Below are 15875 nucleotides of genomic sequence, written 5' to 3'. Positions count from 1 at the left end.
ATGGACGATAAATTAATGTATATCCCCAATGGTGATGAACAAAATTACCCCTTCTGTACGTTGAAATTATTAGTTGGACCCTGACCTAAAGTATTCAAGCCAACGAATCTAATGTCCCCTCCCTCAAAGAATTCTATATGGTCGACAAATAAATCATATCGATATAATAGTAGCCACTAAATTTAAGTGAATGAGGGTGCTTTCAAAGAAAATAAAAGTAATCATAATTTAGATTATGGCCTAATAAGGGACATAGATAATTTATATTAAGAAAAAATATTATTTTCTGGAAACCAAAGTTTTATAGATACGTTGTCTTATTATTTGGATTATTTTCTTAAGTCTTGATTGGTTGGTTCAAACTAGGAGTATCCAAAACTAGAATTTAAAACTTTGTTTGCATATAAGCCTTATGGGTTTATATCAATTTATCATCCATTGTCTTATCCCTTAAGACTGGAATAGTAAGTCGATATCAAGGGATAAGATAATAAATTGATGTACATTCCCAATGAGGATAGACAAGACTACCCTTTCTGTATGTTAAAATTTTTGGTTGAAACGTTTAAACACTACTAGTTTTGAAATAATAAATCAAAATTCAGTAAAAGTACCCAAAATCCGCCAATGTACCCAATGTATATTCCTGTCCACGAGTATGAATGTGTGGGATTAAAACCTGTTACAGTCAGCATAAATTAGAGTAAATTTTTAATGGATATAGGATATACATGGATATATTGAAAAGGTAAAATTGACACCGTTTATTGGTCAGTTTGTTCATCCAGTAGAAGTCTCTATCCCCTCCCTCTAAAATGACTGTCATGTAAAAATATAAATTTCATTACAATGTTATTTGATAAAAATATGTGAATCTATCTCTTTTTCTTATTTTTCTTAGATTATGTTATCACTCTCATTTGAAAAGCAAAGCTTTTCTATAATTAGGAAATTAAAGTCCATAAGACATTTTAACATAACAGGGATCTAAAGGCATAAGAAAATAAACAATAAATTGATGTCTATTCCCAATTATGATAACAAAAAAATTGCCCAGTCTTTAGATTGGTGGAAAAGTTTTGACACAATTATATTACCTAATCAATATTTAATAGAAAAAGTCCCCAAAGTTTTTATCCAATGAATAAGAGCATGATTTTTTTATTATTGAAACCAGTATAATTTACAGTTTGATTGATAATTTGTCACCTCTCATAATGAAATTTTTATAAATTACGGGGGTGGGGGGGGGGGATACACCCCTTTTAAAAATAACAACAATCCATAATTGAGGAAAATATAATGTTTATTTCGTAAATATTCAAATAAAAGATGAATAGAAAACCACAGCCTGCGGTCACAGCTTGCAGTAACTGCCAATCAACAAGAGGGAGGGAAGGGACATTGGACTGGAAATAATACTGGTACTCAAAGTTTTAAAAACCTTTTTTTCTTCACTTTTGCTTTTTTTATCTAATATTAATTGGTTGGTATAAAATAGCATTATCAAATACCTATATTTTAATTGGGGATGTACATCAATTTATCGTCCATTTTCTTATCCCTTTAGATTCTTTGATTGTCCATTGTCCAATCCCTTCTATGCATATTCGGAGTTCTGAAGGGCCAATGAATGATCTTCTGTAGATTAAAATTAGTGGTTGAAACGTTTTAACAATCAACTTAATGGATCAACCAATCAAAAAGTCCCCAAAGTTGTTATGTCAACGAATAAAAAAAAACGTTATCATAAAAATTTGGGGACTAATGAATGAACAGCTCAATGTCTCCTCCCTGCCTGATTCATATTTGTGTTTATTATATTTGGTGAAAGGTAAACAAAGATCCAACAAAGAAAAATTAAAAAAAAAAAAAATCTATTATTACATTTCATTATAGTTCACATATTTTAACCAAAAAAGCGTCTCTAAATAGCAAATACCTACAGGTTGAGCAATTTTAGATATATTTTGTTGCAAGTTTTATAATATTTTTTTAATTGGGTGGGGAGATAAAAACCGAAAACTCAGAGGGTTCTGAAAATAGGCTAGAACCTTCAAAGAACAAATACGAGACTTTCCTAAAAGCACTGTTTTATATGCACTAGCATTGAACCTGCCCATGGCTCGAACAAAGTTTCTTAAAAGCAAAGGTCTATAATTTAACAAATAACCAAATATAGGTTGTTATAAAGGTGCTCCAATTGGCTTAATTGAATTGAAATGATGACGAATTAAAACTTTTGGCTTCATTTAGGACGGGCTTCGAACTTGTTGAAACTGTAGTGTTACAGCAGTTTTACATCCTGAGCTTAAGAGATACTGTATTGTGATATAAATGTCACTTGTACTGAAGGAATCCATAAATGAGAAAAAATTCCTACAGCTATCTAACATAATATTTTAACAATAGAATATCAGTCTAAGCTTACTTGCTTTTATTCCGCTACTTTATTTATTTAAAAATCTTTGAAACCCGACCCTAAATTTAAATCAATGAGCCGTTTAAACCAAACCTTGTTTATTAAGAGCTCGGAAAGGGATGTAGATTTTAGGGATCTAAATGGATAAGACAATGAACGATATATAATTGTGTATTCCCAATAAGTATAAACAAAATAATCCTTATTGAAGATTATTGGAAGAAAACTATTGGACACAAACAATTTACAATTTAATTAAGTACCAAAAGTTTTTAAGCCAACGAATAAGATAACATGGCTATATTACATTGGGTACCAGTTAAATATATAGAACAAAATTTAAATCGAATATAATTTATGAATAAGTTTCCCAAGCCTTTATCAAAACCAAACCTATATCTAACAAGGATGATAACATCCATAAAAGCGAAGCACTGAAACGGTAGGACAAACGGACACTAACCTTTGTATAGTGTCAGAACTGAATAATCAGAATATAAATGTACAAATGTCGAAGCAAAATTGTAAGTAAAATTGTTGAAAAACTGCTTGATACAGAATAATGTTTATAGACATACTTACATTTTTAGGACTTGATTATAGAGTTTTTCGCTTATAATATTGTACTTTGTTGTCCCAGGAATCAGTATACCAAAAATCAGATCAATCGGATTATTAGATCACATAAAAATTTGTTGTTAAAAAAGTAAAAAATCAACATTTTTAAAATGGACGTACTGACATTCTGGTAATGATTATAGAGTTGCTACGCTTTCTAAATCGTACCTAACTACTACAGAAATCACCATGCAAAGTTTGAAATCAATAAGACAATTCTAACATGCCTAAATTAGCGAAAAAAGCTATCCTGTACGGACGGACGGACGGACGTAAGAACGGACCGACCCTAATTATAGAAAAGCTTCGCTTTTAAAAATATAGATCTGGTAAATAGTTTACTATCAGTAGCGAGAGTAAAACATGACACTCGCAAGATGCTATCTCCATTAGATCAGGGACATTGAGTAGTAGGTTATTCTGGTCCCCCATAATTATATTTATTTTATTCTTTGATTTGAAAACTTTAGGGCCTATTATGAAATCTTGATTGAACAAACCAGTACATACTAAATATTTTGATCTAAAAAAGGTTTGATCTTATTTGCCATAATTGGGGGTGAACTGTACATCAATTTATCCTCTATTTTCTTATCCCTTAAGATCATTATTTTAATGCTAGACCTAAAAAAATGCCCAAACCCGCTTCTCATTACCATAACTCAAAAAAATCGACATTTTACAGCCCGTCATAAAATCATATTTTACCCCACTTTGTATGTGGTTAAATTCAAATTAAAAAACTATACTAACCCCCAAAAATAATTATTTTTTACGGGTCAAAAGAGTATCATAACAAAACCGTAATTATACATGAACAATTATGTTTAAAAGTAGCAAAATTAAAAAGCTAAAATCAATAATTGCAAAGTTTTGACAAATTTTTATCTCACTTTGGACAAAACTTTAAGAATACGTTTTCAAATTTGCTAGCTCAAAAACCTGATTGTTTGGTTCATACTAGCAGTGTCCAAATAAGTCAACCAATAATTATAATCTAAAGGACAGTTTCTTGTGGTTATCAGCATTTGCAATGTAGACATTGGATGTAGACATCCATTGTCTTATCCCTTAAGATCCCTTATAATCTTAAATATAAGTTTTTCAAATTCAATTTTGCTGTTAAGAAATACATATTTATAGTATGATTATAGAAACATAAATTATATTTTACTAGGTGTAAACCAACTAAATACATTAAAACTAAAGTTTTTAGTGTAAAATATTATTTTACAAACTGTTTAATGAATCTATAAATGATTTATATTGCTTTTGTACTTTCTGGGGGGCAAAAAAGATTTACACATCTTTTTCTTACTTTTTTTTATGGTAATTAAATTAAGTTATAATTTATAACATTTAGGGAGGGTGGGGATATTAAACTGTAAAACATACTGGTCCCCAAAGTTATATAAGCACAATTTTTCACTAGTTGGCATTTAAACTTTGGGTACTTTGATTGGATCATCTATTTATTCTAACTTGGATATTAATTCATCGTCTGTTGTCATATCCATAAGATCAACCCATATGGTCTTATTTTTAAGTATTAAATAGATTTTAAAAAGTAGAGGCTTTATCAAAACTATTGGAGCAATAAGACATTGCTTAATTTCATTATACATATAGAACATATTTGAAGCTTCTCAAAAATAGAGAACTCGATCGGTTCAGTTGTTAGCATACAAACATAAGAATATCTGCAGAATAGGTAATTTTGTTTTTCATCATTAAGGATGTACATGAATTTTTCGCCAATTATCTTAACCCTTAAGATACCTGATTTTATATAATAGGCAATGTTATTGCTTCATATAATTGTTTGGCATATAGTTCTTTATATCTATTGTCGTTTCTAAGCGTAAAATGAGATTTTATTAATGATTATAAAACCAGTTAGTATTACCATTCTAATTCCCCCCAAAAAACTGTTTTTAGCAGTAGCGAAGCTACTCTATTATAAAAAGTACCCAAAGTATTTGAGCCAACAAATGAGAGAGCTTAATTTGAAACATTGGGTACTGGTGTAATCTGCCAGTGAGGGAGTGTACATTGCGCTGTTTTATACACTTGTACCCAAAGTTTTATAATAACGTTTTCTTATTCATTAGATCCAAAAATTGGTTATATTTATTTAATTTTATTGGTTTGTTTTAAATTAGAAATGTCCAAACTTTTCAATCCAAAGGTTGTGTAATTTTGTTAATCATAACTGAGGATATATATGAATTTATCGTCCATTGTCCTATCACTAAATTCCCCTGAGTCCTTCATCATTAAAAGTGTATATACTTCTAATTGATCATTATCGAATATTTTTGCTTAAGGCATTAGGTTAAAAAAGACAAATTTTCAAGTTTAAATTTTTATCTTTTTCTACATCTTTAAAGAAATGTACATTTGTTGTACAGGGAGGGGACATTGGGACTATAAAATACAACTTTACCAAATAATTTTTATCTATAAAAGGGGTAGTTTTAGTGGATATTCTTATTTCTTAAGATCCTTGACATTTGAATAGGAATCAGCTTGTTAAGGAAACTGGAAGATGAAAATAGTTATTTCTCGCATAGTATTATAAACGGCTTTCCGCGGATATAGAATGTACAATTATAAGATTAAAACCAGTTTTTTAATTTATGATTGTACATTTTTATATTCGTAGAAAGCTGGATTATGTATAATACGATGCTAAACATAGTTTTTTTCTTATGGATAAGAACCGGTTCCTATCCACCAAATTCGAATGAATACGAGAAAACAATTTCAAGTCATTAATTTTCTCATTAAGTCTCCTAAAGATGTTAAGCCAACGAATGAGAGAAGATTATTATACAACACTGGGGACTAGTGTAAAAATCAGCCCAATATCCCCTCCCTTCCCTGGCAAATTAGTCCATTAATAAACTTTTATGGGTTAAATCTTATTAGTTACGTTTTTTTCTGTTTTAAAGTTTTATGTGTTTCAGTTATTTATTGCCAGCCCGAATATATGTGTACAGGGAGAGAGGGGACATTGGACTGAAATTGACACTGGTACCCAAAGTTTTAGAATATATAACCTGATCCTTCTAATATTGAGTTTACAATACAATGCTCAAAACTATTAAAAAATAGTTATTTCTCGCATCGTATTATAAACAGCTTTCCGCGGATTTAGAATGTACAATTATAAGATTAAAACCAGTTTTTTTAGCCCCGAAAAAAGTTTTCTCGCATTCATTCGAATCCGGTGGATAGGAACCGGTTCTCATCCATACGAAAAAACTATGTCTAGCATCGTATTATATCCAGCTTGAACACAGTAATAGTGTCTGACTGATTATGACGTAACAAAAAAAATTAGCCAATGAGAGGCCACTATAAATTTTACCATTGGTCAATAACGGCCTCTCATTGGTTAATTTTTTTGTTACGTCATAATCTGTCAGACACTATTACTGTGTTCATCCAGCTTTCTACGAAAATAAAAATGTACAATCATAAGATTAAAACCAGTTTTTTAGCCGGTGTCTTCGGCACCACGGGGCTAAAAAAACTAGTTTTAATCTTATAATTGTACATTCTATATACGCGGAAAGCCGTTTATAATACGATGAAAGAAATAACTATTAAAAGTTTGATAAGTTTATATATACGGACACTCCTCGATTAGAAATCAGCTGCACTACAGAAATAAGTTTCATTGATCTTAAGGGACAAGCCAATGGCCGATAAATTTATGTACATACCCAATTATGATACACGTAAATAACCCTTTTTTAGATTAAATTAGTGGTTGAAACGTTTGAACACTCAAATAAATGAATTAACCAATCAAAGTTCACTAGTGTCCCCAAACTTGTTAAGGAAACGAATAGGAAAACGTCATAATAAAACTTTGGGAACTATTGTAATAAACATCCCATTGTCCCCTCTCTCTATGTTTAGTGCCTTTATCTTTATACAATCTTTAATATAAATAAATTAAAAAATAAATGAACATTGTTGCTCTTTAAGGACACAAGTTCATAACATTAAAAAAGGAGTTCCTATAAAACTGTAAAAGTAAGAAATATAACAAAAATGCTAAGATAATATAGAAAAAATTAGGGTCTGGAAAATTACTAGTTATTTATCGCATCGGCTTATGAACAGCTTTCCGCTAATATAAAAATCTACAGTTATAAGATTAAAACCTGCTTTTTAGCACCAGGATGCAATACAAGATTTTTAAATTATAGTTCTAATCCAGTTCTAATCAATCGGTTTCGAAGCATATCAATTGAACCAAATAGCGATTTTTGTGGAAATATTGACACACCTTTTTGGGTTTGTTTGATATCTGTTAAAAGATCTTTTGGTTAATAACTAATGGTTACTTTTTTTGTACACAAATAATTTATTAATAGTATGTTAATGTATAATAGTTTTTTTATCGCATTGGTTTATAGACAGCTTTCCGAGGAAATTGAAACGAAAAATTATAAGATTAAAACCAGTTTTGGTTACCCCGGGGGTCTGAACTTGTCCTTATCATATGATTTTCGCGGAAAGTTTCTATAATACGATGTTATGTACATAATTGTTCACCGGTTCTAATCAATATTTTTTAAATTAACCAAATTCTATGCGATATTTTTTATCAAAAAAGTTAAAATTTAACTTAATTAACGAATTTTCTATTTCATCATTATCAAACTTTAGAACATTAGAATTCTAGAATATGCCAATTGTACAGTATAAAAGATTGAACCATTAGCAGCTTACCAAAAAGTTTTATATTCTTTATGATTTTGAACAAAAAATTGGATACATTGCGCATACTGCACGCGGATTAGTTGGACGGATGAATTCTGCAGCATAGCTTGCAAACCGATTAATATCCGCTGGATCCGGTTCACAGCCATACTTAAAAATCGTGTATAGCATCGTATTACAGACAATTCACCAAGACTATTGAAATAAAAGAACAAAAAAATTAATACCAGTTTTCTAAGCCTTGGCCTTAGGTCCCACTGGGCTAACAAAACTGGTTTTAATCTTATATATTTATTTATTTTAACATAAGCGGCAAGATTTCTATAATACAATGAAATAAATAACTATTACTATTAGGTAAAAAATATTGATCAAATCGATCATAGTTCAAGAAAATGAAAATTATTTCATCTACCTAACTTACACGGATGTTCTATTGTAATCAGCTTTTATACAAAAAAAGCTACTCTAAAAAACATAAACCGTCCGTCTCCCAAATCTTAAGAAATAAAACAACGTAAAAAAATTATGATTTACAATTATGTTAAAGATTCATAAAATAGTAATATCTATCTATCTATCCATCTATCTGGCTACCTATATCTATCTATCTATCTATCCATCTATCTGGCTACCTATATCTATCTATCTATCTATCCATCTATCTGGCTACCTATATCTATCTATCTATCTATCCATCTATCTGGCTACCTATATCTATCTATCTATCTATCCATCTATCTGGCTACCTATATCTATCTATCTATCTATGCATCCTTCTATCTATGAAAGCTATTCTTAACAATGCCACCTCGAAAATTATGAGTTCGTGATGCTCAATTTTTTTGTGTGTGAAAAATTTTTGGATGTTCCCTTTTTTTCGGGGGCACTCCTTTCTACCCCTCCCCCCTTACCTCCCAATTCATAAAACTCAGCTAAAATATTGGATGCACAGAATCCACTAAAAATATTGTCGTTTTTAAGCACAGGCTTTTTTAATTTTTAAATGAATTGAATAAAGTACTTGACTGTGTGTTTGTCTATTTAGAAGGCAGGTTTTAGGCTAAAAACAGACAAAATGACAAACTACAATTGTAGAGTGCCTTCGCTACTGTAAGCATAATTTAACTCTCGATTAGTATTTTATTTTATTTCAAATAATCCAAGGCTCGGCAGCCGCACCTCAGTCGCGTCAAAGCCTCAAATTTAAACCCATTTGTGAGCAAAAAATAAAAGTCTGAAAATATGGATTGTCTGTTTAGGAAAATGTTTAGACATCCAAAGAAATGTTAAAGATCTAATATGACTATTTATACACGAGTGACGCCCGGCTGCCGAGCCCTGAAAATAAACAGATTAGCAAGCGTTTGATATGGAAAAATTGTCGACAGGGATATGGAACTACAAGAAAATCTGTTTTGCACTCAACTTTGTTGAAAAATAAAATATGCTATCGTACAAAAGGATGTTTTAGAAACAAATTTTTAACATGGATAAAAGTTTTAATAGTTATTTCTCGCATCGTATTATAAACGGCTTTCCGCGGATATAGAATGTACAATTATAAGATTAAAACTAGTTTTTTAGCCCCGAGGTGACGAAGTCACCGGCTAAAAAAACTAGTTTTAATCTTATGATTGTACATTTCTATATTCGTAGAACGCGGTTTATAATACGATGCTAGACATAGTTTTTTCGTATGGATGAGAACCGGTTCCTATCCACCGGATTCGAATGAATACGAGAAAAGTTTTTAAAATATTTTTTTCGGTTGGCATATCCATGTTCTCAGATAAAAAATATTACAACAATTATGTTTCACGCTATAAGAGAACAAATATACTTTATCACGTTTAGGCATCTAGTTAGATAGCAAGATAGATAGATAGCTAGTGAGATAGATAGATTGTCGAGAGTATAATTTTAAAACGTGTGACTCCACCCAATTGTAGATAGATATTTAGAAATAGTAGATGGATAAATAGATGAACAAACAGACATACAGACTGGCATACAAACATACAAACAGACAGAGAGGCAGACATATTTAAAGCCAGATTTACATAAAGACATTTAGACAGACAGACATACAGACAGAAAGAAAGACATATAAACAGACAGACATATAGACATACAGACGGACATGCACACAGTCAGACATACAGACAGTCAAATTGACAGACAGACATATAGAGACTGACATATATACATACAGACAGTCATATTAATAGGTAAGTAGACGGCTAGTAGACAGATAGATAAAACAAAGTACAAATCAATCACGTGTAACCCAGGGCTCACGTGATAATATTGGATATATTTAGGACATATGTGGATATATTGACACAGGAAAATTTGTCGTCAATTTAGCTTGCTAATATGGACCTTATCTATTAGTCAGTTCGTTCATCTTGTAAAAGGTAAGAAAAAGGGGTGAATAGGGGTATTATCATTTTAGCCAGCTGAAAACATCACTTGATTAGAGTACATGAAAATCTGGTGCAACATCCATCTAATAATTTATCCATTCTTGATTCTTATGTAATTTATGTTTTATGCTCTAGGCATTTTTTTACACACAAAATTAAGAAAAAAGAGTAAAATGGTATATATATTTTTTTAAAATCATGTATCGTTTTACATGAGTTTAAGCATTAATTCTATCATATTTTTTGTCTTGTTTTTTTTTGTTAAAGCTTAAGCACTCAAAGGATTGTTTTTTTTAGATGCTAGGACCGTAGAAACTAGTCAAATAATTAAATACCGCTTTTTTTGGGAGGGGGGGGGGGGTGGACTTCATTTTCAATTTTACGATACCTTTCTCTACATCGTTAAAAGTCATACATGTAAAAGTAAATATTTGTGTGGAAGATACCTGAAATGGTTAATTAGTATAGTACAAGACTATTTAGTTTATAGATTTAAACTTTAAGATGGTTTTAGTCTATTTTTTGCCTTTCCCCACCCCTCTAAATATAAAGACAATAGTAAAAGGGGCGCTACCGATAGTATTCTATATGTTAAATATATATGTGTATATCAATGCGTGCATTTGATCTTTAAGATCACTAAAACACCTTTCAAAAGAAGAAAACCAACCTGGATATAAATTTGAGACATTTTTGGTTACTCCAATTTCAACTGTTTTTGGTTGCAGGAAGGGTGGCTCGAGGCAGTGGCTACAGGTATAGTTCTGGCCAGCCAGGTGTCAGCTGGACAAGTTCAGGTAGGCGCTGGGGGAGGCGGAGCCGGTCAGGCTACGTGGCGCGGACCATCATGACGTCACGCATACCTGGAAAGAAAAATATTTGTTTATGTTATGTTGAAGTCAAAACTTTGAATACCAGAATAATTTACAGCCCGATATCCCGTTTCATTTTGTTAAAATTGACAAAAGCACACCCACTTTTTGTCAAAAATACAGCGACTTCGGCAATCATGCACATAAATAACACTGGTACCCAAAGTTTTATATTCACTTTATTTTATTCGTTTGCTTAGAAACCTTGGACACTTAAAATTGATTGGTTAATTCAAAACGTGTAGTGCCCAAACGCTTTAACCAACAATCTTGTTTGTCATCATTGGGCATGGATATAAATTTATCATCCATTGTCTTATCCCTTAAGAACCCTTAAGATTCTAATAAAATGTAAAGTTTATGAATATTAGTGTAGCCAAAAAAAAAAAAAACTCTTTAATTACCCCATAAAATTATTTTTATCATTCATTAGTCAGCTTGGGGGAGTTTTATCCGCCAGCCAAAAACAACCGCGTTCGTTGATTGGTCGATAAATTTAAACCTTATTTTCATATTAGCGATACTAAAAAACAAACCTATTACTACTTTAATTGCGAGAAAGGCAATTTCTTGACTTATAAACAGGCATAATACATAATACATAATACACAGTTAGAACCCAAAGACAAAAGACAAAAATTGGACTCTTAATTAATATACCCTTCAATAATTATAAACAAAATTACCCATTTTAAGATTAAAATTATTGGTTAAAAGTTTTGACCGCCAAATGCGACTTCAGCAGCGGTTAGCGGTCTCTATTTGCGTTCATTTCCTTATAAAAATTGCATGTACCTAATGAGTATATTAGGGCTGCGATAACTTATATCAAGTGCAATAACGAGAAATTTCATAAGAGCGGAGATTAAAATGTGTTTTTTTTTCCCTACGGATGGAGGGGATTGTAAATTATACAGGTACCCAAAGTCTGGGGTAGAATTGTAAATTATACTGGTACCCAAAGTTTCATGAAAAGTAATATTATTCGTAAGCTTAAACCTTGAATTGATCACATTTTGATTGGGTTGTACAAATTACCAACAGACAGTTTTAATTTATGGAAGGGGTAGTTCTGTTTATCGTAATTGGGGAAGTACCTAAATTTATCACCCATTGTCTCATTCCATAACTTTAAAAACTATGGGGAAGCCTATTTGACGTTCAGACTTGGCCTAATTATAGAATAGCTTCGCTCCTAAGGCTTTACATATAGATAAAACACCATCATATTGATAAAGGGGATCATAAATGTACTTAACGTATAGACAAATAGTCATATTACATGCAATATAATAGTCTCAGGGATTTTGAGGGATAAGACAATGAATGAAAAATTGTTGTACATATCTCAATGATAAAATAACAAAATTAATCTTTCTGTACATTGTTGAAATTGTCACTTGAAAAGTTTGGACACTGCTAGTATAAACCAATCAATCAAGTGTAAATGGTAGTAAAAGTGAATGGGGTAGGAATATCATTCTCATTTAAACAAAAACTCATTTTTATGCTAAAATGTGGTTTAATTTCGGTTTTTAATTTTCATTTATTTCTCCGAAGTAGTTATTTTTTTTCCCCGAGGTAATTATGCTTTCTTTTAGTAATTAATAAAAATTCTAAAATCTTTCAAATCTTCAAAAAAAAATTCCAAAATCTTCTAAAAATATTTTCTCAGATTTTGATATAAATATGACTGTATAGACATGGGAACTTCAGTCATGCGAGGCTTGTGGTGCAGAACTGAGATTCTGTTCACCGGTTGCCATGCTCCGGGGAAAAAAATGACTACCTCAGGGATAAAAATAATACCAGGGAAAAAAATAATACCTCCGGGAAAAAAATGACTACCTCGGGGAAATAAACGACTACCTCGGGGAGAAAAAAGAATATTTACATCCACTATTTAAGGGGTCATTTATGTGAGAATGAGAGAGCACGTTCTTTTATTCGGTGGCTCACAATTAGTACTTTTAAAAAATCTTCATTGGTTGGTACAAACTGTTATTGTCTAAACTTTTTAACCAATGATTTCAATATAAATATAACTGTATAACAACTACGTCCATTGTCTTATCCCCTAAGATCCATTTTTATGGGTTCTAGTTTGGTTTTAATCTTTTTTTTTATCATTTTTCCCGCTCTTGAGTATGAAGTGTGACTTTTTTCATTAAATAAAAATTTTAATCCTCCAGTAAAACTATGTTATACATCTTTTTAACAAGGCTATCAAGATACGCAGGGAATACAGGGATAATTATTGGTTAATAAGTACCCTCGATTTTTAAAACCTTTGTTTACTATAGTGTAATTTATAGTCCAATGTCCCCTCCCTCCCTTCTTTTTAATAATAGAGGAGACATTGGGTTATAAATTACACTGGTACCCAAAGGTTTATAGTTAAATTCTCTAAATTTAAATCTTTAATGTTTGGTTCAAATCAGGAATAGTTATAACCAACAAGCAAAATAAATCTAAAATAATATTTGGGGGGGGGGCAAATGGAGATGTCGTCAATTTTACGATATGTTGCCCCCCAACGACAGCTGAAAAACACGTATAGGTTTCGTGATTTTTTTCCGAATTAATTTCGTTATTGGTAGAAGCTGGGTTCAAATTAGCATAACTTTCAACCGATATTTGTAATTAACAGAAGCCTCCAAAGGGTTAATTTATCATCATGGGGGATGTACATCAATTTATCAGCGATTGTCTTATCCTTGAAGATTCCTGCTTTTAAAATAGCACCAGCTTGTTATTGCTCTACTACTTATTGACTCAAGCGTTCTTGTTAGTTTGTTATTGCTCCGCTACGTATGGATAAAATTGTTCTTGTAAAGAATGGATTTAGGATATATGTGGATATATTGACAGGGGAAAATTTGTCGTCAATTTAAGTTGCTAATATGAACATATTTTTTTAGTCAGTTCGTTTATCTACTAGTAAGGAAAGGGATAGAAGGTTTTGTTATTTTACTCAGCTGCAAGTATTTCTTTATCAGAGTACATGAAAATCTGGCGCAACATCCAAGTAATAATATATCCGTTTTGTGAAGCTATCAACACGCATGCATTAAATATAGTTTATAGCTACAAATTGCTATATATATCATATCGATAGATATTTATCTATCTATTTTGAAGTAGATTATCTATCTATTCATTCATAGGATACATGTATATGTTTTGTTCTGATATTGTTACTTTAAGATCTCGTAAATAGCTCAATTAGTATTTGGAATAATAGCTTTCTATCTTCATTGTCTATATATCTATCCATTCATCTATTTTTTTGTTTGTCTATCTATCTAGTTATGTATATGTCTGTCTATATATCTTTTAATATATATGTCTGTCTGTCTGTGTATTTTTAAAAGAATAATTATAGAAATATTACTCTATTGTCCTAAAAACTGGATTTTAAGTTTGTCAATTATCGTTAAGTAAAACCAATAATTATATAGATAAGAGAAATATATTTCAAGTATTGCAAAAAAAATAGAGATTTACTGAAGTAACTACGTCCCTAGAGGCCTCATATGGCATTTGAGGTGGGGTAGGAGGGAAGTCGCCCCCCGCCCCCACCCTCAATTTTTAATTTTGGTTTTTATTTGTGGGGGAAATTTTTTGTCTAGGGGTGATTTTACTTGATAGGGTTGTGGTACCCCTTCAAAATATTTTTAAAACTGCAACCCAGGACCTGTAAGAAGCTACATTGGACTATATAGTTTTAGCGGTTAGCGAAATACTTATTTCCAATCAACAAATATAATCTTTAGGTGGAGTATCATTGGATAGTATCAATTTATCTTCCATTGTTTGTCACTTAAGATCCCTAAATTTTGCTACTCTTTGTCATAACTACAGTCATAGTCATGACTCGTTATTTGAAAGTGGTCATAAAATTATTATTCTAAAGTAAACCTCTTTTTTTTGCTAAAATAAATAAGATTCCTCCACTCCACCCCCATAATTATATATTTTAGAGGGGGTGTTTCTATATTGCATCCAATTAAATATATTTAAAAGCACGACAAAGTGTAAGACAGTAATTAAATGGAAATATTATGATTTAAATTTATATGCCGACTATTCGAGCAGTTTTCGAATTTTTCAACCAATAATCGAGCTACAAAGGGGTAATTTTGTTTATTATCATAGAGAATGTACATCAATATATCGCCCATTGTGTTACCCCTCAAGATACCTGAATTTTAATGTTTATTCTTGACGTTCTGTTTGTAAGTTGAACATAAATAAAACGAAAAATTTACTGTTTTTCAAGAACAACTTGTTTCTTTTTCTAGTTAGGTTAGCAATGTAAGGCGCGTGCAAGCAGTGCACGTTACAGGGATATAAAGGGATAAGAGTATGAACGATGAATTTAATGTACATTTTCAAATATGATAAACAAAATTACCACATAAATTCTGTAAATTTGTACAAACCCATCAAGTATCCAAAATATTAAGCAAAAGTAAAAATAGTTTAAAGACAACGAATTAGGGAACGTATTCATAAAACTTCGGGTACCTATATAATTTAAAGTCCAATGTTCCCTTCTTCCCGGAACATTCCCCACACCGCACTATACATGAAAGCTGCACGCTCCGAGCAAATTCTGTAGTACACTTTATTGAAAGGGTAAATGTGCATTTTTCGCGCGTTTTTCGCAGTGCAAAAATTTTGCAAAAGCTAACTTTAAATAAGTTTCGTCAATTAATTATTTAATATGTTTACATATCCTATATTGTAAAGTAGTAAGGTTTTTTATCAAAAGCTTAAGATCTCGGAAAT

General features: G+C 31.2%; 1 protein-coding gene across 1 annotated transcript in view; it reads right to left on the bottom strand.

The window, feature by feature from the left end:
- The window catches only part of LOC145322973 (uncharacterized), a 207016-nt gene that overhangs the window by 148189 nt on the left and 42952 nt on the right, over positions 1-15875 (bottom strand). The window contains exon 2 of the mRNA XM_080165361.1: positions 10880-11072. Coding sequence (XP_080021487.1) covers positions 10880-10900 — 21 coding nt within the window. The 5' untranslated portion in view covers positions 10901-11072. The remainder of the gene's footprint in view (positions 1-10879; positions 11073-15875) is intronic.

This window comes from Acartia tonsa, chromosome 6 (genome assembly GCF_053477335.1).
Source record: "Acartia tonsa isolate MP-2025a chromosome 6, ASM5347733v1, whole genome shotgun sequence".
NCBI lineage: Eukaryota > Metazoa > Arthropoda > Copepoda > Calanoida > Acartiidae > Acartia > Acartia tonsa.
Note: the sequence above shows the minus strand (reverse complement) of the source record. Positions and strands in the feature narration are given on the sequence as shown.